This window comes from Siphateles boraxobius, unplaced genomic scaffold (genome assembly GCF_051911475.1).
Source record: "Siphateles boraxobius isolate OS27281-9 unplaced genomic scaffold, OSU_SipBor_1 35, whole genome shotgun sequence".
NCBI classification, from domain to species: Eukaryota; Metazoa; Chordata; class Actinopteri; order Cypriniformes; family Leuciscidae; genus Siphateles; species Siphateles boraxobius.
The window spans coordinates 2,931,322-2,954,258 of NW_027508975.1; the positions used below are offsets into that span (position 1 = coordinate 2,931,322).

At 37.8% G+C, this 22,937-nt stretch overlaps 2 protein-coding genes across 4 annotated transcripts in view; one reads left to right on the forward strand and one right to left on the reverse strand.

The window, feature by feature from the left end:
- Positions 1-76: 76 nt before the first annotated feature.
- On the reverse strand, positions 77-10,378 carry LOC143702295 (uncharacterized). 3 transcript variants are annotated; one of them, XM_077195982.1, is made up of 14 exons: positions 10,162-10,378; positions 9,935-10,003; positions 9,733-9,801; positions 7,721-7,745; positions 4,472-4,558; positions 3,882-4,030; positions 3,678-3,794; positions 3,544-3,577; positions 2,669-3,449; positions 2,472-2,541; positions 1,638-1,715; positions 1,447-1,548; positions 767-1,364; positions 77-559 (listed from the first exon to the last, which is right to left on the reverse strand). In XM_077195982.1, exons 2-14 carry the CDS (start codon positions 9,992-9,994, stop codon positions 333-335), a joined length of 2,397 nt encoding a protein of 798 aa, XP_077052097.1. In that variant the 5' UTR covers positions 9,995-10,003; positions 10,162-10,378; the 3' UTR covers positions 77-332. The 3 variants fall into 3 exon arrangements, with proteins under 3 accessions (XP_077052097.1, XP_077052098.1, XP_077052099.1); XM_077195983.1 differs by having other exon boundaries at positions 10,309-10,355; XM_077195984.1 differs by lacking the exon at positions 7,721-7,745 and having other exon boundaries at positions 10,162-10,363.
- Positions 10,379-12,055: 1,677 nt separating this feature from the next.
- Positions 12,056-22,937, forward strand: part of trioa (trio Rho guanine nucleotide exchange factor a) — a 110,895-nt gene continuing 100,013 nt past the window's right edge. Inside the window, exon 1 of the mRNA XM_077195976.1 lies at positions 12,056-12,319. Within this exon, the coding sequence (XP_077052091.1) occupies positions 12,250-12,319 (70 nt within the window). The 5' untranslated portion in view covers positions 12,056-12,249. The remainder of the gene's footprint in view (positions 12,320-22,937) is intronic.

The window sequence follows — 22,937 nt, forward strand, 5'->3', positions numbered from 1 at the left end:
CCATTGTTATATCTTATAAAACCAATGTTTATTTAATAAAGAATTAAATATTGATTCAAAAAAAGATTCAAAAAGAGTGGGTTGAATGGTTTATTTTATTTTTTTAAATCAACATCTTTCTCATTTGAACTAACCCCATTACAATTTCACAATAGACAAACCAAATTGAAAATACAATAGAAACTAAGCTACAAATATTTACGTGACAAACTAAAAAGTAGTTGAAAAATAGCAGAAAACAGAATTCCATTTACTGGAAGATCAATCATTGTAGGCTATTGTTAAGCTAAAACCATATCACATCATGAAGTATCCGACTCATCAGCTTAACTTTATCGACGAGCCACAAGCTCCAGAAGAGTCGAGGCAATCTTGTCAAGACTGGTGGAGGTGCTCGCTTCTGGAGGTGGTGAGGATGATGGCTGGAATGGGTCGTACGGTTCATCGCCAGTTTGACCGTCATTCTGATGGGACCTGTGCTGTGCTCTCCCAACATGCATCCTTGCTTCTTCTTGAAGAGAAGTTGGTGGGAAGTTACCAGGATGATTGCCAAAGCTCTCTGAAAACAGGATAATCAGGAAGAATCAATCAGGAGATCATGACGAATGAAGGCGCTATACAGGAAATAAATTATACTAGTTCAAAAAGTGGTGGAATTAAAAAAATAAATAAAAATTCTTAGAAACACTATTTACAATACTGTAAATACTATCATCTGCTCCTCAGGAAGACTAATTTGCCCTATGATAACTGGGTGTTAGTTTACCTTGAAAACCTCTCTCAACACCTGCAGGGCCTCTGCCCTCAAAATGCTCAAATGAACGTCGTCTTTCAGAATCCAAATTTCCAAAGCCTCTGAAATCGTCTTCATAATATCTTGTCTCTTGAGTTCTTCTTGGAGCTTCTTCTCTGGAAGTTCTTGAATATTCTTCGTAATGTTGTTCCTGTTCTCTAGGATCATTATCGTATTGTCTCCTCTCTGGAAGACCTTTAGGATTTTCTTGTAACCTTGACTTTTGAAATCCTCTGGGATCATCAGCGTACGGCCTTGTTTCTTGAATACCACTGGGATAACCGTCAAATCGGTTTGGCTCTTTGTAATCATCTTCATAATGTCTGGTCTCTCTATGACCCCTGGGGTCATCCTCACCTTGTCGGACCTCTCGAAAATCTCTAGGGTCATCTCCATATTGTCTGGATTCTTGGAAACTTCTGGGATCGTTTTCATATCGTCTGATCTCTTGGAAACCCATGTTTTCTGAATACATGCCATCTGGATCATCCCTTGGGTCTTTATATGCATCTCTGCGTTGCTCCGTCTGCTTTACCCCTCTGTTATCACTGACAGATTGTGTAGATGGGCCCTTTAGATGAAAGACAACAAAAAGATAATTATTTAGACCAAATTAAATGAGAATGATTCTTAAAAGATAACACTGTGCTTACCCCAGCTACTCCGGATTTTTTTGCTTGGAACTCTTTCAAAACTGTGCACAACTTTTCTTTAAGAAATCTGGCGTCATCCATATTTTCGATCTGGATGTCACTCTGTAATTTAAAAAGAATATGTTCAAATGAAAACTCTAGTCTATCAAGTAAATTCTTTTTTTCATGTTGGTCAAATATTCAGCACTCACAAGTATGTCCAGAACGTTTTCATGTTTTGGATCAAGATGGGATACACTTCCAGGGTCCACAAATTGGTTATTGAATGACTGTATATCGAGAGAAATACAAAAAACAACAACATGAGAATTCCAACGAACACAAAGTACAATTACATACACAGTTATAGCAAGTTTTTGCGTAGTCAAGCTACAGTCTGTCAAAGGATATACAGTATGACAAAATGCTTGGTTGAATATTTGAAATATTAAATACGTTTGCATGTACAAAGACAGTTGAAGCCAATTGTAGTCCGATTAATATGTATACAGTACATGCTACAAATCAGAATCTATTTCTGTCAAGGTGCAAAATTTCACTAACAAAAAAGATCCATTGGCTATCAAAAGTGTAGTGGTGTATGAAGCACAGTTCACACAGACGTCCCTTTCAAAACAGAGCCTCTTTCTATTGATCAACTTGACAAATTTACGTGAACCCGTTGCGAAATCTGTGTGGGGATTATTTTTTTTGCACACTTAAACGAAATTCCCAATCACACGGATTCCTACAGAAACGACTGAAATTCGACCTTGAAAAAATTCACTGAATAACAGTATATATTACCACACCATTAGTCGGACTTCACAAAAACAGACTGTTGTATACATAAGTGTATATATATTTTAACAAGACATTGTTATTACTTTAGTCTAACTGAAATCAAACTTAAGCTGCATGTAAATGCACTTAATGAGTCAAGTACAAAATACCTATACAACACATTTAAAACAAGTTATCCTAAGTTCTCAATGTACTTTTTTTTTGAGTGTAAACCCAAAGGTTTAGTGGCTTTGCAGTTTTACCGGAGGTGGGTGTTTTGCTCTGAACGGTCCTCCTCTTGACTTCTCTTTTTGGATGTTTTTTTTTGAATGTCTAAAATAAGAATAGTAAAAAAAAAAAATACAATTAAAGACAACAGACTAATAATCAAATTTCATAACATTGTGCAACAAAGTTTATGATTTTCTGAATGTGACTATGAAATGATCCAACAAGCCACCTCATATGTGCGAGTGCTATTTCCTCTGTGGTTGCATCAGAGAATCTGCTCTTCTTTTTCTTTTTAGCTGGTGCTGCTTCCTGTGAATATGCTCTTGGATCTCTGGGCTCATGCATGTGGGGGTAACCTTGCATCTCATTAGCTTTGTCCCAAGTCTCTCGGTGCAATTCTCTGACAGTCCCTCTTCTCTCCTTGTCATGAAAGCTTTTTCCATGCATTGGCAAGGGATTCGGGGCAGGTTTTTCCTCTTCATAAGTTGCGTATCGCCTGTATTCCATTTGCTCAGCCTGATATTCAGATTCTCCAGGGCGCTGGATTCTGAGGTCTCTGTCATTAAATCGGTTTCTTGGCATGCTTTCAATATAAACATTCTCTTGGACATCTATAGACACATGTCTATCACCTCTTGAGAACTGTCCTTGGCCAAGGACTTCCTCATAGTCTTCTCGAAGTCTCCTTGGACCCTCGTCTGCATAGGGCCTAGTATGCATTTCTCTTTCAGCTCTTTCAGGATAATTATCCCCTCGTAAACCTCTTCCACGAATGTCGGGTTCTTCATATGGTTGTTGATGTCGGTTTCCTTCTGGATAGGATTGCTGGTGGACTGCATCATCTGGATTAGGTCTATCATAATGGTCATAGTTTTCGCCAGTATAATATGGTCTTCCCTGTTCTTCTAAGTACGTCTGGTTATGAATCTTATCTTCTGCCAAAGGTGACTCCCTACTAGAGTCTCGTCCATAGTAGGGTTGTTCATGAACACTGGACTGTAAATCTCTTCCTGTAAGGTACAACATTTTGTTTACAATTTTACACAAACTGGAATTCTGTATGAAAAAAAAAAAAGCAGCTGCGGTTTAAAGTCAAAATATCACCTTGGAAATTTGAAAATGCGTCTCTTCGGAGTGCCTGAAATGAAATTACAGCTGAATAGGAATTCATATTTCTAGATGTTCAATGTAAAACTATTAAAAATAATTCATTTTGTAAGCAACAAAGATGTTAATACCACTGGCGTTCCCCATCCCTCCTGCTTTTCGACTACTGCAGCTTTCGCTCTGGCAACGAGGCCTGGTTGTTTCTGTGCGCTGTCATGCCATGTCACCAAGTCTGGCCTTTTCAGTTCCTGATAAGACAGATCTAAATGTAACCACTTTATTTTACTCTGTACAGAATAAGGGTAAAATTAAAATGAGGAAAAATGCCACCATACCAAGTATTTTTGCCGGTGCTTGCGTCCAACGACATGGGCCACCATACTAAAAAGGTCCATGTCAACGGCACACAATCGGCACTTGTATTTTAACACGCCTTTGCCATCGTCAGTGACATGATCTGGGATCTGTCTCAGGGAGCCGAGACCTCAACAAAGAAAGAAGGAAGAGTAAGCAGTTAGTTCAATTTATGAAATAATGAATAGTTCACCCAATAATAAACATTTCTCTTACCTCATGCCATTTCATATGATTGGTTTTCTTCTCCGGAACATAAAAGAAGATATTTTGAATAATGTCTCAGTATTTGTTTTTGGCCATATAATGAAAGTCAATGGGGACCAAATTCCAGTTTTATTTTGGACGCCATTGACTTCCATTGTATGGGCGAAAACAGTTCCAAAACATTTTCCAAAATATCTTCTTTCGTGTTCTACAAAATGAATAAAACCAGACAGGTTTGTAAAGACATGAGGTGAGTTAATGATGACTAAACTTTCATTACAGGGTGAACTATCCCTTTAAAACTGTTTCACTCATCATGATTCCAATGGTATCCTAACCAGGTTTGGTGATAAAGTCATCTTACCAATAATGGGCTCATCAAGTTTCAGGTATTTCAAATATTCTATGATATCTGTCCATTCCGGCAGTGGAGGTTGTCTCGGAATCTTTCCTATAAGAACAGAATAAGCTCATAAAACATGTTCATTTCAAAAGGTTACAAATGTACAAAAAACATAGTCCTATGTCTGAAAGTTCGTATAATTCTTCTACTGCAGCAGAATCTTCTAAGTAACACAAAATGTCTGAAATATGCCCACCCCGTTCAAAAAAGGTGCATTTTCAAGCATTATGCTTTTCTATAAGCAGCTTGTACCAGAGGAACACAAATTTGATGAAGATTGATGAAGATTCCTCCAAAATGTTGATGTTTGCTTCAAAATTGTTTCCATTTGACCTACTATCAAACAGTAAAAGATAAAGTTCATTTTCATGAACACCGTTTCTGGTTAAGTAGAAGCTGATTTAGACTCGAGGCTTCTTTTCAGGTGAAATAGGTTTTGTTATCCTTCTTACCAATATTTAAAGGACATTCCCATATATTTCTGATGAAACGTCACATTTCATGAAAATCCAGGGGAGGCCATCTAATGTTCAGCAATCATAAAAAGACATCACTTGGTGAAAGACAAACTGGTCTCAAATTGTTAAGTAATGCCGAAGCATTACTAAATTGTGCCATCCACTCAAGGATCCATATGGTATCTCAGATCTCTAGAATCTAAGATGCTTTGGGCAACATCCTTCAACATCAAAGTCCAGTAACTTCACACAAAAGTCATGCTGAAAAGCATCTTTGCGCAGGTGATGAGCTGGTACAACCTTTGTACTAGCTTTCTCACATCGCTATGGCAAAACAGTATCCCAGAATTGAGATCAGTCTGAAACATGCAGTAGAAATCCAAACGTATGCACCTGGGAATCTGTCCATACACATATGTATGACATACTTGCTTCTCTAGTCCTCAATGCCTCCTTTTTTTAATCACAGATATAAAAGGGGACACTATGAAAGTAAAATAAAAAAAGTAAAATCTGCTGAGCACACTGGAAGCATTGTGCCATTTACAGCATGTATACTGTATTTTGAGGTGTGGGGAAATGTAGAAATTCATCCCACATTGCACATATAAATAAATATGGTGGAAAAAAATTACTGGATGGCATGAACAACGAGGCAAACCATGAATTCATTGTTCAGATGTAGTTCTTATGTCACCAATTTTTTTAAAATGTTGCAGTGCTTATTGAAAATGATTTATCTGTGCACATAATATGTTTTTAAATGTGCATTTGTAATCTTTAAATAAAACACCGGCCCCCTCACACCGCACTGATGTACTTGCAGTCAGAGAAGGCTGGCGAATAAGGCTGTCCAACAGCCAGACGAGTTTCAATCCTTCCCCTCCAAGTCACTCGCATGAAACGTTTGCAATTTGCAAACGACAACGGTCCAATCAATTCCTGATAGAAAAAGCCCCGCCCTAAATTTTTTTCCTCATTCGAGAAGCCGTTTCACTAGGATATACATCGCAAATTCCGTTACATGCCTTACACCAAAAGCCAAAAGTCACCCAAGTCCCCCCTAAATTCCTGAAATATTCACATCTTATTCTATTCCTCGAAAATTCCATGGTTTCACTACATCCATAAAAATCCACATATGCATTTCTCATCTCAATTCTGTGTGATTCCAACAGGATTCTGTTTCGTCTTCATCTTCATATCCACAGCTGCCAACAAAATTATATCAGCTAGGTCTTCATATTACTTCAGAAAAAAACCCAGCTCTTGTGATGATTCCTATCATCAGTGGTGAATCCTGTGAGTTTGACGGCCATATATTTTGATGGCAGAAGGTCATCTTCCTCAATGGAAACCCTACCTGACCTATGGAATGATCAGACTGTTCTCATGAAATGGCGTATGTATGACACGCCAATTTGTATTTCCATTTTTGGCTTTAATCGCTTTCCAGCGTGTTTATCAACACCGTTGACTTAACGTTACATCCCTGTATATATAAATATATGACCTACCCCAACCCCGTCCCTAAACCTACCCGTCACTGGGGTTAATACCATTTATGAGTCTTCCCCTACCATCATAGGAAAAAAAATATCGCTCCCCAGATGTAGATATACATTTTGCTTCGTTTCGCTCGGACATTTAACGGCGTACACATACACGCGGAATCACTCGGACATTTAACGGCGTAGACATACACGCGGAAGATGACGGTTCGTTTCGGCGTGGACATACACGCAGATAGCTCAAAATGCGTATAGATAACACGCCACTTGACTTGAAAGTGGCGTGTATGTTTACGCAGTCATGATGTCATGTTGGGAATGAAACCTTACAATTTGAATACTTACAAACTCCTTGAGATTTCTGTTGAATTTCCTGATAGGATATAGAATTGTGCTTCTAAGCACATTAAAATGTCAATATAACCTCAAAAACAATTACAAATAAATTAAATTCCGTGACACTTTGGGTGTGTTCACACTTGTAGTTCAGTTTCTGGTGCCTCCAAAAAAGAAAATTATACATTTAATCCTGGTTCGCTTAGCGTTCACGCTGTCATTTTTTAACACTGAACCTAAAGCTAAAGAACCTAAAGATTGGACTGGACAGCTTTTATGACATACAGTAAATTTGGGACTGAACATTTGAAACAATGCTGTGTGCTGGACTAAATGCACTTGTTGTATGTGTGTTTGTATGGGAGTATTTTTACCTGCTGAGAACTCACAAAGAGCTTAGAAAATGTGGAAAAGAGTCAAAACAGCACAAATGATTCCACAGTCACACACATAAACGAAGATCTGCTACAAGGAGACGCGGTTCCAATGCCTGTACTGAACTGTAATGGACAACATCGGGACTATGACGAGAAGAACCAGGTATGTCCTTTTTAGGGTCGCATCTTGTGAAATGACATCCAGTTTTTGGATCTTTTAGATGTCTTTGGTCCTTGTTGTGTTCATATTTCATTTGCACTGCACCTTAAAATGTGGTTCACGGTCCGCCTGTTTGGTGGCACCAGGTTTCAGATGGCAGTGTTCACACTTATTTAAATGAACCGCACTAACAGAGTTAGTTGTAATCGAACCAAACCTGCCAAGTGTGAAAACACCTTTAAAATAATCTTATTACACTGATTCCAACTCTGTCTGAACAAAACGTGATATTTTTTTACAGAACACAATAGGGAAACTATGAGAAAAAAAAGATTGTATCACAAAAAGTTGTGATTTATACTACTTACCCTGTGAAGCATAGGACTCCTCTTTCTTTGAAGAGATAAACAGTGGAGGAAAAACAGGGACAGATGATTATACGTTTTACTTATGATCACTTCATAGGAGTTACTTGCAATACTGAAATAAAGTAAACAGAAGTTAATAATGACAAAGCAACAAAGAGTGTTGAGATTGTTGATGGTCCAAACCCCAAAAGGGGGAGACCTTCTTTCATCATTGGGCTCTTGATTAAGGCACTTAACCCCAGGAGCTCTATGGGACCAGTATTGTGGATCACTCTGTAGAAAAGGTAAAGGTTGAAGAACCAAAAGTATGGACATCATGATGTGTGTGGAATCAGTAATCCAAATTTTCCAGAAGCAATCCACAAGGTTCATGAGGTTTCACTTGTTCATGAGATGAAATAAGGAATTTCACAAAAGTTGAAGAGTAATGTGCCACAAAAGTGTAAAAGCATAAGAGTTCTGAACAGTTCAGTGAGAATGTACTTAATACAAGTCATTCAAAGACTAGAAAAAAACATGAAAATGTGTCCTTGGATTTATGCAGGATTCAGTGCAATATTTATTCAGGTAGAACCTGTGCTATTTTATAAAAAGCAGTGAAATTTCTAAGTGAAATAACAGAATAAATGTTTGGATTACCTACAATCAAGTAGGTAAAATCCTTTCTGTTCAGAACCCAATGAACCGACAGTGACAACATGTGGAAGTTATAACATACAAAAAAGAAATTATGCAGGAAGAATTTATGGTCAGAATTTCCATTTGACCAAAAGTACTATTTCCCAGGCATAAATAAAATATATTTGTGTTTGAAGATTGCTTGATTACCTGCTACAAATCGCCTCAAACAAAACCTTTGAGTAACTTTCAAAGATTAAAATGTCACGAATGTCACAAATTTTGGAAGAATAAAGTTCTTCCTTGTGAACATTCTTTACTGCAACCTGTGCAGTCTGACTCTCGCATTGTGGCCAGTCAAACAGACTGGAACTCACAACTTCACAACTCTTGCCATTTTAGTATGCAACATGCATCCAATGGTCAATAAGCAGTCTTGAAAAGAAGCACATCATCTCGTTGCACCACCAACAACCGCACTGGCTGTCGTCTGACAAACTACAGCAAAATGTTGTGCCGCTAACAACTATTTGAAGTAGTTTGAGGATGCCCTCAGACTACAAAAATAAACACATGTTATAGTGCTCCTGAATCTTCTCAAACATACAGAAGTGTACAAGAATACATTGTTTCAAGCAGCACCATCCATTCCGGAGACTGATGATCCACGTGATCGAAACCCTTGTTAAAGCAGAAAGATAGAGTGTATTTGGTCTTCAAAATGTTATGTTACTGGCATCTGGTATCTCAGTGTCTCAAGATGTTTTCACAATTGAATCCTTTTTAAAAGAACCAGAAGCTGACCTAGAAAAGTGTCCTTGAAAGAGGACGCTGGGGTCTCTGATGTCTTTCTGGTCATTCTGTTGCTTATAGTAAAGATAAAGAAATGTCCTCGAACAGACCTCAACATAGTCCAGTGTCCACACAACTCATGATAATCTGCTTTATAGAAGAATGAGTAGTTTTTGGGACTGGTAAAGCAATAAAGAATAACCCACATACAAGGTCATAACCTTACAGTATACAGTATACTGTATGTATACAGTCTCCGAGACAAAGGAAATTAAAAGATAAAATGTTGTGCGCTGGTTGATCTCCATTCCTTACAAGTCCTAAAGTTGAATGAAGCAGAAAAGTGAATAAAACAAAAAACAAACAAGTATTATTGTCTAAAACTACTAAAAAACATAACTAATAATACTTACATAAAAGAAGAAATACTACTGCTATATAGCCTTAACACAATTTTTTACATTCAAAAATACAGAGAGAAAACAGCAGCCATTACTCCAGTCTTCAGTGTCACGTGATCCTTCGGAAATCATTTTAAATTTTCTAAATTTGTTCAATTATTGATATTCCTTCAGACACTACACTGGATTTTCTCTCCTTACCTTCAAATGTTGCAGTGTAGTCACGTGGATTTTGTAATGTGTTTCGCCCCTTATTCTTTTATCGCAAATCTGAGGAACGAAAATAATCAATATTACTTGTCTATAATAAAGTCACATCAATGCATTTACATAAAGTTATAATAAACAGGATGAACATTACTATCTGTTTTTGTGCACTACGGTCAAAATAAGACGGTTTTACCATGCAGTCGATGAAGGTGTTGGCCTGGTCATCGTCGTACACTGTCAGCAAATCAGACATCTCTGCAAACTAAAATAAGACACAATGTTGCTTTATATGGAGCTACGCACATAATATATTCTAAACTAGTGGTGCAAGATTAATACAGTGCAGAAATCATAAATCAATTTAGATGCATCACACATTTCATACACGTTTACGTAACGTTAATCAAAATTGCGACGCACCTACTGTAACGCCTCGCCCGCAAGAATTAGCGATAGATTAACGAATTAGCGATCTGCGCTTTTAATTCCGGCAACACAAAACTATTTCCTTGAACAGTGATATTAAAGTGATGTTACAAACAAAATTTGGTGAAATGCAATTTTTTCGTTAGGCCACTTCTTTCATCCTTGGCTTCTTCTGTGGTGAAATTATATTTTCTTCGAAACCGTTTGTACCACCTAGTGGATGGGTGCGAATAGTTCGTAAACTAAAATAAAGAAAATAAATAAATGATTAAATTAACTAAGATAATATTGTTGTTCCCAACATTTTTTCTTCTTCCGTAGAACATAAAAATAGACGTTATGTGTAACTAAAACTATACATTATGTATAGTGTTAGTTAGGAAGTGACAGCCTCAGTCACCATTCACAATAAAAAGCAAACAATGAAAGTGAATGGTGACTGAGACTCTTCTGTCTTTTATATTGTTTTGTTCTGTGGAAGTCATACAGGTTTGGGACAAAACCGAGCTTGGAACAGTATTATGATGAAATGCAGCACACGTGCTCTTTCCCAAAAAACATGTTATCTGAAAAATGCTACCCAATGCACATACAGTTTTACCCAGCAGGGGTCGGTGTGATTCAATAAGTGTGGGCTTTATGGCCAGAGGCTGTAGTGAAAATACAGTACAGTAAATCCACTGACAAACTGAAATATATCCCTCTCTGGGTCTCTTTAATGTAAAAGAAAGCCAAAAGTTTGGGCGAATTATGAAAAACAGAGGAACTTGAAAATTAGGCTACTTATATATGCATATCAGGAAACCTTGTAACCCTATGATCTAAGAAACTGTGCCTACCCATCCGTGATCTTTGAGTTAGATTTGACCTGCAATAAAAAACATAAAAAATGATTACATGTCTAAAACCTCTAAGAGACCTCCTCTAGGACTAAATCAAGGTCCCAATAATGTATCATGATAAAAAAAAAATATTAATTGAATGTTGATGGGATAATTACAGTAAAAAATAGTTAACGGATTTCAATCACTTTTGGCGTTTCACTGTCACATTTCATTACAAGTTATTGTTTCATTCACGTTGTAGTTCACAAATAAATAAATTGTGTATTTCACATACATTTCCATTGTGACGTTTCACATCTGTTTCAATAATCCAATTTGGTGTTTATAGGTGTTCAGGAAAGTACTATAGTGTTTTTTTTGGAAAATTGCATGCCTAAAATGTGCCTTTATTGAAAATGAGCCAGAAATTACCTGAAGACAATATGAGGGTAATTCATCATCATCATCGTCATCATCAAACACTATTACAGACACAGAGTCCAAATGTAAAAACAGACATTAAACAAAATACAACAGCACACACACACACACACACACACACACACACACACACACACACACACACATACTCTCTCTCTCTCTCTCTCTCTCTCTCTCTCTCTCTCTCTCTCTCTCTCTCTCTCTCTCTCTCTCTCTCACACACACACACACACAAATAAGATACAATATAGTATACAATATAATAGTGTAAAATTTGGATGTTTATTCATTTAAAAATGGGGGTGTTCCTTCATTTTTTGTGTGTTCATTCAATGTTACAGTAACACCTTTCATTTTAGGTTTGAGAGAATCAATTCCAAGAAGACATTTTTGCCCATCAAAAATTTTGCTCTTTCATGAAGAGTCTTTGAAGTGCCAAGGAAAATTGGATGTTTCGAATTCCATCATATTCTACCAAAAAAATCATTATGGGGCCCCTGAGGACCCAGTTAATGTCACTGGAAAGGGAAAAGGCTGCTTTTTCTGAAGCAAACTCCCGCCCCCGGCAGTCTTCCCTGACTCCAGTCTCTCAGCTACACTCGGGAGAGCCGCCGGCCGGCGCTATTAGTAATTTGTGTTATCCAAGATGGAGGAGGTTTTGTGATGTTCCCCAGCACTCAGAAGTGATCCTTTCCCGTCCGTGTCAGATCATTCCTCAGACACAGGGGCGGACATTTTTTCTAAATCCCTCTGCCTGTGGGGAAAATAAAGAGCAACTTTAGATTTGGATATTAGTTTTTGTGTTTTTGCCACAGCCATGAGCTCGGGGGAAGGGGCCGAGGAGGCGGCTAAGGACGCGGCCGATATAGCGACGTTCTTCAAATCTGGTAAGCCCGAAACTCGCGAGGCTGCGGGACATTGATTGTTCGGATGGGGAGGTTGGGTCGCACTGGGCATTTGCAGTCGCTTTTCTACCATATATAATGTGTTACTTGCAAAAATCTCTATAACATTGGTTTTGACAATCAGCGTTAGGTTGAAAATGTGGTTTATGACAACCTAGCTGGAGAAATATCAGTTGGTTGTGTCGTTAGCTCGACTCATTTGTGCCCGTTGGTTACATTTTTTTGCAGCATAATTACAGAAATCACTATCACATCCTATGGATTTTAACTGCTTTGTCTGTAAAATATAATTATGTTCAATTTATGTGGGTCAATCATGCAACATATGGGCTTGTGGCTGGAAATATAATGTTAGCTGGAGTGTTGTGCAGGCCACATGAATAAATAAATTCAGTTATACTCCTGGATATACAGATTTTACCCACAAAACCCCTTATTGTCTATTATCATCTCCATACTATTTTATCTTGATTTGGTGGCAGCCATAGGAAATGAAGTAAATTCAAAGTGTCAGTCCCTTTATGCTACTTTTTAATGATCAATTTCTGAACGGATAAACAAAATGCCGTTGTTTATAAACACAAGACTATCAGTTAGTCAGACAATCAGTAGTTTATGAGCGATCCGACGAATCTGAGAATCGAAGGTAGTCAGCAATGTAAACAATGACCTGGCGTGGCACTCCAACTCCCTGCTAACTCGCTAGCATGGTGTGATAGATTGAGGTGGTGAAAGAGGTTAAAATTATTTAATACCTCAGCACTTCCAAGTCATGATGTCGTTATTTACGTAAAAAATAATGACAGACGCGATAGCGGTTATTTCGGCCAGATTTAGCTTGAAAACAGGATTAATCTGTAACCTGATTTACTCGTGTAGCATTTGGTTGCTAAATTAGCAAAGCTATTCTAGAAAGATTGATGACACAATTACCTTCTGTCTTGGACCAGCTTATGAAATATCATATTCATTTTAATCAAATGTTAGATTGCTTTTATGTCAGTGATGATGTAATGTGGTTTATACAGGGATTTAATTGATAGCCATCTGATAATATGTATACAGACTTTATTAGATATATGACACATCTTGTTGTTCATTCTGATAGCAGGACTTTCATCTGCAAGCCCAGTCAATCATTCACAAGACTCTTTTGAATGCCTCTGCATAATGCATTCAGGAAATATTCAGTCCAAGATTAGGTCACAAAGTCCTGTCCTATTGAAAACAACCATGTCAAACCAGCCTGAGCTGGTTTCAAGCTGTTTTTGGACACATTTTAGCTGGTCATTCTGTTTGACCGGTTCATTTGCTGGTTAAACCAAATGAACTCCAGCTTGGCCAGGCTGAGAGACCACCTTAAACCAGCTCATACTGGTTATAACAGTTTTTCATGTCTGGTAACCTTAAGTCTTCAAACACTAGACAAGGTTCTAAAAGGATTTATTAAGTTGTTTTTAAAGTATTATGATAAGTTACACTAGTTTCAACACAAATGACATTACCCTCTTGTGATACGAGCGTAGTGGTTTTGTTTTGGGGTTGGTAGTGAAACCACAACGGGAAGTACTGTATCTTGCAGATTTCACACTAGAACTCTTTGGTTGTTTCAGTAACCTCTCAAGAGGCTTTTGGTTTTAAACATTTTGCTTGTTTTTAGCATAGCCACTAAGTTACTGTTAAATATGAATGCCCATTTTGCAGCCTCTTGATATTTGTGTTGTTTGCCTATGTAAGTTAGTCCTGTATTATTCAGTTTTTGCACATATCTGTGTAACATCATGTTTGAACATGCATCAGCTCTATCCTTCTCACCCCTGTACACACTAAACACCTTGACCCGGTGTTCATCTTCCGTCTACATGCCATAGAAATGAATCTTCTTGTCTGCTGTCTGATACAGCAATAATGATGTTTTCATCATTGATAGTAATAAGAAATGTAATAAGCACCAAATCAGCATGTTAGAATGATTTCTGAAGGATCATGTGACACTGAAGACTGGGGAAATGATGCTGGAAATGATTTTCTTTCTGTGAGTCTGAGCAGATCTTCACAATTTTCACTCGTTCTCATCTGAAGATATATATCGATATAATATATATATATATATATAACGATTCGGACAAGTTTTGCCACACTTTCTATTGACTTCATCAGTGGCTTTTTGTTGTTCTTAAGGTTTGTCGTCTAATATGAGAGTACAAAAATAACATTCTAGACTCATTTATTTAAAAGTCATGAAGAAATATACAGTTGACCAATGCATGTTTTTGACAGCTGCCTCTAAAGGTGAAGTGTGTAATTTGTGTGTAAACATTAGTATGAAAATTATTGGATGAATCACAGTTCGTTCATGAAAATGTTCTTATGCAGATTTCTTGAGTTGACCACCAAGTGTCTTTTAGTGACCACAGCATATTAATAAGAAATATATATTTATTATCCCCTCCCCCAATTCTTTTGATTTATTCATCGAAAATTTGCCGAATTCTGTGACATTCCACGTTATACTGTAAATTCCATTTTTTATAACTGTATTCTGTGATTCCGTCTTTGTTTTCTGCATTGAGGAAATCATATTTGCCCTATTTTAAACTGGGTTTGAAGAAGGCATTTTAATTGAAAAAAAAGAAACGTCACATGTCACCTTTAAAGGGTTAGTTCACCCAAAAATGAAAATTATGTCATTAATGACTCACCCTCATGTCGTTCCAAGCCCGTAAGACCTCCGTTCATCTTCGGAACACAGTTTAAGATATTTTAGGTTCAGTCCAAGAGTTTTCTGTCCCTCCATTGAAAATCTATGTACGGTATACTGTCCTTGTCCAGAAAGGAAATAAAGACATCATCAAAGTAGTCCACGTGACCTCAGGGGGTTAGTTAGAATTTTTTGAAGCATCGAAAATACATTTTGTTCCAAAAATAACAAAAAGAATGACTTTATTCAGCATTGTATTGTCTTCCGGTTCTGTTGTCAATCCGCGTTCACGAGGCCAGTGACGCTGCTGACGGAAGACGCTGCTGACGTGTTATCTGGTGCGTCTGTGTATTCAGGTTCAAATAATTATGTCTGGTTAAAAAAAATGCAAGTCTTCCCCTGTGTGGAAATCCTTAGACATGTTTGCAAAGATTGTTTTGTTTACAGTGTGCGTCTCCCTCAGACTGTAAACGAAGCTCGGGCGCACCAGATAACACGTCAGCTCGTCTTACGTCTGCGGACTCATGAAAGCGGATTGACAACAGAACCGGAAGAGAATACAATTATGAATAAAGTCATCGTTGTTGTTATTTTTGGAACAAAATGTATTTTCGATGCTTCAAAAAATTCTAACTAACCCACTGAGGTCACATGGACTACTTTGATGATGTCTTTATTTCCTTTCTGGGCAAGGACAGTATACCATACATAGATTTTCAATGGAGGGACAAAAAGCTCTCGGACTTAATCTAAAATATCTTAAACTGTGTTCCGAAGAGGAACGGAGGTCTTACGGGCTTGGAACGACATGAGGGTGAGTCATTAATGAATAATTTTAATTTTTGGGTGAACTAACCCTTTAATGTCCTTCAGTTTTAAAAATAAAGGTTCTTAATTGGCATCTGGTTCCACAAAGAACCTTTAACATTTATGGAATCTTTCCATTGCACAAAAGGTTCTTTATAATGGAAGAAAGGTTCTTTAGATTACTAGGCTATTTGGCGAACCAAAAATGGTTACACTACTGTGAAAACCCTTTTAAAATCCCTGTCTTTTGTTCATAGAATTTTCCCTCTTATTGTTAAAGTCATAGTTTTATGTTCTTTCTCTTTCCTGATTAACTTTTTTTGAACTTCATTGTGTGCTAATTTGCTCTTCCTATGATTTTGATGGTGCCTTTGTCCTTGGCTAATAGACCCCCTGGTAGTTTTTGAAGGCCTGGCAGTGGCTCTTTTTTTCTACTCTGTAGCGTTAGATGAATTTTTCTGACACTCAGACGTCATGTGGTTAGCATTGAGGAGTTACATTTTCTGTGGTTGACTGTTACCACCCCAGCTGGATCGTCCCTGCGTTCAGCCCGTTCACCCTAGGCTCTCTCTCTCTTTCTTTCTCTTTCTCCTTTTCTCCTTCTATGTCTCTGTTGTGTCACGGCCATCTATTCCTTCTCCCTGTCATCTTTTTTTCAGTTTCTTGTTCGGCTCTCCTCTCTGTCTCCATGTGTGGTAGGGAAAGGTCGTATTGACCTACATTCGCTGGGTTAGGAATGGTGCACTCGCTGCCCCCTCTGTCTCCTGGCACAGCGCAAGAAGATCCTACTTATTCAACCGTAGAGAGAGAGACGCCAAGACAGCTTCCGACAGTAAATCACCCAAGCCGATGCTGGATCATCCTGACAGAAAATGAGGGACATAGTTAGTGGAAGAGAGGGCAGACGAGAAGCAAAAAAGACCAAAATGAGGGTGAGGGGTAAAATATGTCTAATAGAGAAACTGGGTCTGCAGGTATTTGTGTTATTGCTGAAGGAGTCGACTATTGACATTAGTTCTGTTGGTAACACTTTATAATAAGGTTTGATTAGTTAACATTGGTTAATGCAGTAGTTCTAGTTTGGCCACGGGACCCACATTTTCCCATGGTCATTAATCTGTGAACTAATATTTAGGAATTTGAAACAAGCTAATTTATTTCTCAAATGGTTAACTTACACACAAGTATTGTCCCACTTAACTTAATACACATAAATTGTACACAATCTATATGAATTGTAACACATTGAATAAACAGTATTATAATGCAGGGCTTTTTAAATACCAGTCCCAAAGGTAGAGCCACAGTCTTCAAACAAAATATAGAATTGGTGGTATTTTCGGCTAAGGTTACAGAAACTACAGTTACCGTGGTATTTACACAATACTAACTTGAACTGTTAATAAAACATGGACACTGTTATTTAAGAATAGAATGAATGTTATATTAAATGTTATAAAAGATTTGAATAGTTTCTATTCATCAGAGAGTCTCAAAAATGTATGATGGTTATTTTCCGCAAAAATATTCAGCACAACTGTTTTCAACATTGATAATAATAACAAAAAATGTTTCTTGAGCAGCAAATCAGCATATTAGATTGATTTCTGAAGGATCATGTGACACTGAAGACTGGAGTAATGGAGTAATCAGCCATTCTGATGGTCATTTTTTAATGACTGCCAAACTGTATAATATTTAGTTGTCCCAGGAAATTAATTTCCCACATAGTTTCATTTAAATCATGAGCATATTTTAATGTCTAGAGCAGTGTCAATACAATCAATATAATATTAATTTTCTAATGGTAGAGCATCGATAGTTCCAAGTCCTTGTATCACCCTGAAGATTGATGTACATTATCCCGGCCGGATGTATCTTATCCCGCTTATTACACAGCTTCTTGCCACAAAAGGAAATAATTACCGGTAGACATTAAATATTTGACACATAAATAATGATGGGGATAAGATATATTGATTTGAGATGAAACGGTTTTAAAATCTTTCCTGATTGTTATCTTAAAATTCATTACAGTGTACAAAACAATCATGGAAAAATGGCAGCAGCTGCGTTTGTATGAAAAAGAAAGAGCGAGTCTGCGATACCGGATGACATAATTAAATAATTGTACACAAAATTTTGATTCGAGTTTTAATATTTTATTAGCTCACCAAAGGCAAAAACTCCACGAAGAAAAAACATTTCAAGCATATAGCGCTGACTTCAGTTACCCGGATGAGCCTGTTTTTACCGGGAAATAACATAGCGATTGACCAATCAGAATCAAGTATTCCACAGAGCAGTGTAAGTAGTTATATCATGCCATGGGTTTCATCACATCTGTTTGGTCATTGATATAAGAGCACATAGCTGCTGCGACCTTTGACTGTATCATTCCCTGTAAGCGTCAGGAATCATGTACTAAAGGAAAGCATTGTTGTTTGAATACAATAGTGTAGAAGTCCTTTTTGAGAACAACTGTGGCGAAGACATGTTTGTGTATTACCGGTCCCTCAAAAAGCACACCTGAATCCTATTTCTGTTCAAAAAGCCCCCTGACACACGGCCCAGTTCCTTCATTAAAATACGAATGGGCATTGCCTGAGCCATCTTAGACATTAAACACTTGCAGGCCTGAGTCGATGCCATCCATCCTCAGAATTATCCATATCTTTTCCTTGTTTGGAAATTTGTCTTTACTCTTCCTCTCTTTATCCATGGTGACGTGAATATTAATTGACCTTAGGCCAGTGATTATTTAACCACACTCTCCACTTTTCAGTGGTGGGCACTCAATGTTTTTCGGCGAGAATCGACTTGTACCTAATGATTTTAGAGTAAATTATTTCAAATGCAGTTTATCATTGCAAAAAAATCATAAAGCACTAGTTTTTTATCTGGTTATGTCGAAACACTAAATATAACGGTAGATGACGAGAGAAAATTATACATGTAGTAAAATGCTAAGGGAAGTAAACCCAAGGTTCAAGAAGTCGTACAGTTGACATGTCTTGAACATTGACATAAACACAGGGAAATGTGTAATCGACCCTTTGCAGATGCAGATTAGGGTCCAATTCTCACTATTAACTATCTATTAACTATGATTTTTGCCAAAAAACTCCTAATTACTGCTTAATAATAGTTGGTAATGTAGTTCTGTTTAGGTATTGGAAAGGAATTAAGGAATGCAGAATTGGGTCATGCAGAATAAGTCATTAATATGTGCTTCATAAGTATTAATAAACATCCAATATCCTAGTGATATGTGTGCTAATAAGCAACTATTTAAAAGTGAGCATTGTATCCTAAACAAAGGTGTTAACCACATTAATTATTACTTATTAGAGTTGTTGAAACTGGAGGTTCACACCAGAGTTTCAGATAAAGTCAACAGATGCAGAAGTATCTTGGATTTGCATTTAGTGTACATGTTTAACTATAGATAGACATTTACAAAAGACATAATCCAAATATCCTGCTCAATTTTTCTGACTTTAGATGCAATTTAGGTGATTACATGGAGTTTTATGTGGCACTGCTTCAGTATTAAAAACCGTCCAAACCCTCAAGCTTCATTTGTAAAGAAGGAGAAACATCATAGAATCAGGGTCAATGGTTGTAGGTTTGTTGTGAATCTGGTGGTTCATCAGTGCTTGGAGAACTTAGCACACCTACATCACTTTGGGTCCTCTGTAATGGCTTTTTTTGCTTTCGTCACGTTGTCCTAGTTCCTCAGTCAGTCAGCGTCAAGACCCTGAGGATTCATCCCAGTGTCTGGGCTCAGTTTTTCTCTCATCCAATCTCTGCCCATACAGCCTACACATTCCCTTGTTGCAGCTAGGTTGGCGTATCTTATCACAGAACGATCTGCACCTCTCTCCTTCTCCTCTTGTTGTGATGTTCTTCCCTCTGATATGATACTTAATTTGAGAAGATTGTGTACTCCATTATCTCCTCACACAGCTCCTTAGAGGGGGTCAGGGAACATTGTGCTGTATCCATCGCTCTCGCTCTTAGCCTGCCATTTAAGGGGCATTCTCTCAAAGGAGGTTTGAAATACCTGAAGAAAGCTATTCCTATTAATCCCAATACCAGTTGCTAAATTTGCATGCATGACCCACCCCCCCACTGAGTATGTGGTTGGAAAATCTGTTTTTCCAACTGGAGCTAACTGGCCCATTCATCGATTAATCGACCAGGCATATATATATATAATACATGATTCGCCACATAATACTAGTGATAGACCGATATCAGTCTGTCACTAAGTGGTGAATCATGCAAACTTGTTGATGCATTGCTCTAAGGCCCTGTTTACACCTGGTTTTAAGATGCGTTTTGGTGGATCGGATCACAAGTAGACGAGGTAGACACTTTCCTGTTTACACCTGGTGTCTCTTTTGACAGCCGCAAGATCAGCCGAACACTGTGAGTGTGTGTTAGAAATCAGGAATGGTGAGAGAATATTGTGCTTGGCACTTTATTTGTCTTCAAAGCAAACTTTTGTCTCCAGTCAAAAAACTTTAAATCCCGTCTATTAAAGCAATCTATTCAAATGTGTTTGCGACTACATCTGGAAGTGGTCCGAAGTGGACAACCTCAAAACGTTTTAGACCCGTTTACATTTAGCATGGTCCACTTGTGATCCAATCGATGAAAACACATCTTAATACCAGGTGTAAACTGGGCCTAAGAAGTTTAAGTTGCTACAAGGTGAGGACATTTCTGAGGAAATGATAATGATGGGCGACATTAGAAGCTGTGGGTTATTTATAGAGGAACTGTAAACTAAAATAATGAAGTTAAACCTTTCTCTGTTCAGCTGAACATGGTATTAATTTGTAATCTAAAAAAGAAACAGTTGTTTAGACTAGAGGACTGACTATTTGTTGACCTGCATAATAATACCGGTGAGTCTTTCCTCTTCTTCCAGTGCTGTTCTCCAGGGGCTTGTTTTAAAACAATGCTATTATGAGCTCTAATATCACAGCAGACACTTGATCTCAAAGCTCAACCCTCATTTGGGGGATGTTTGTGAGTGCCTGATTGGAGGCATGAATGAATCATGTGGAAGACCTTCATTAAATCCATAGACTTGAGTATGTGCTCATCATTTAAACATGAGGTGGGTTCCTGTCTTTGAGAGCATGAAGTCTAATGCCATTAAATGCAGTGTGATTTCCTATGTTCAGTTATACCCATGTTTAAAGTAGGAATGTGCAAACCCATTGCGAAATCTGTGAAATTTCTTTCGCTCTAACAACTGGAATTCGCCAAACAATAATGGCCGCACCTTAAGAATTAGTCAGGATGATCGACCAGTCGCCCACCAATACTTCCAGTTGCAGAGATCGCTTAAGAACAATCCAGAGACAAGTCAGCTAAAGTGGCCGCAGTATTTGTGTTATCATAAATCCTGATTATTTCTGATCTGGGTTTTTGATCAGCGATGAGGAAGATGATGCTTCATGACATCCGAAAAACAATCGTTTTAGAATTTAAAGCTCATCTATGTAGGGGTTTGATTTTCAGATGTCATGAAGGATCACCTTCTTCATGGCTGTTAAGGTCAAGGAACAGGTAAGACAGAAGATGCAGAATAGTGAGAGAGAAAGGCTGTAATGGAGACTGTCAAAATAGATCAGGGAATGAGAGCAGGGGGATGGGGAGATCTTTCTTTCGCTCTCTCTTTCTCCCTCTCTCTCTGTCTGTGTCCTGGTTTTCTTTGATTGATTCCTACATATTTTAGTCTTTAAACAGCTTGGCCTTTCTCACTTATTTGTTGTGTTTTTTTTGCTCCTGTAACACAGTCACGCAGCACGCTTCACTATATCAACTCACACTTGTGTAATATGGATATGGATTAGAATAATACTTCTGTGTTCTTTAACTGCTTTGCAGATGCTGGTTTACTTGTAGCTCCTGCTAGTAGTTGTTGGGTTGGGCTCAATCCCAATTCACCCCTTGCCCCTACCCCTTGCTCCTAACCCTTGGTGTCCCGATTCTTGTTGCGATAGAGGGGTAGGGTGAAGGGCTACATAGCCCTCGAAACGGAGATTTTTCAGAGGCACTCTCCGAACGGAGGGCTACGAGAAAGTTCCCAGAATACATCGCGAATCACTGGCGAGATGGCTTTGCAAACGGTTAAACATTTAAAGTTAGCCCCAGATGACACCACCATGCACTTTATTTACTCTTATAATAATAATATAGTAATTTCAATTAAGAAATTGTATAATAAACTACCTTTCCGAGACAGAAAATACATACATTTCGAGGAAGGAACCTTATAATCATCATGTTTCCTCAGAGGTAAGAGCAGCTGTGCATTCGTTGTCATGGAGAAATCCTGTAAAAACTCGTTGCTTCCGTAACGTCAGAGCCATCATCGTCGACTGATGACATATCGGGTTCATGAAGAGTTGTTCCATTTCGTAGGGGAATATTTCAACCCCTTGGCCCTTGTAACTCTGTTTTAAAGGCCAAGGGGTACACTCGAAAACAAGGGGTAGGGCCAAGGGGTGAAATGGGATTGAGCCACCATGAAATTAATGGGAATATTGGAATGTTGCAATATTTATTATAAATGATTTATCTGTGCACATATAGCCTATATATTTATATTCACGTGCCCTCATAATATTTTATTAAAATAACTTCCCCCTCCCTCTTGCAGCATCTCTTCTCTTCTCTGATGATGTGTTTACTGGCGGGAGGGTGGGGCAACCTGTCACTCACATCAGATCGACCAGTAGCAAACTACAACCATCGACAATCATCCAATCAATTCCCCACCCTTGTTTTTAGTTTTACGTCACAATAGGGAAGACCCGACAAACGCAACTTCCGTTTTACCCTGACTTGAGAATTAATTATTAAATATTTTAAAAACATTATTTTTTTCATATTAAAAAAAAAAACATTTTAAAACTCTGCTGCCTAATTGCCGTCTTCCTTTAAAATAACTGCAACTCAGTTCATTTCTTTTTTTCTCTCTATCTTAATTGCTTGACTGTGATCTATTCTTTCTCAAGGTTACATTTTCTCCTTCCTCAGTTTTGCAGAGACACATACATGTAAGTCATT

Coding starts and splice junctions, on each gene's coding strand:
- LOC143702295 (XM_077195982.1), bottom strand. CDS start 9,994: ATGTCTGATTTGCTGACAGTGTACGACGATGACCAGGCCAACACCTTC. Junction 4,559..7,720: donor GGAGTCCTATGCTTCACAGG/GTAAGTAGTATA, acceptor CTGTTCTTATAG/GAAAGATTCCGAGACAACCT. Junction 1,716..2,471: donor GAGCAAAACACCCACCTCCG/GTAAAACTGCAA, acceptor CTCGATATACAG/TCATTCAATAACCAATTTGT.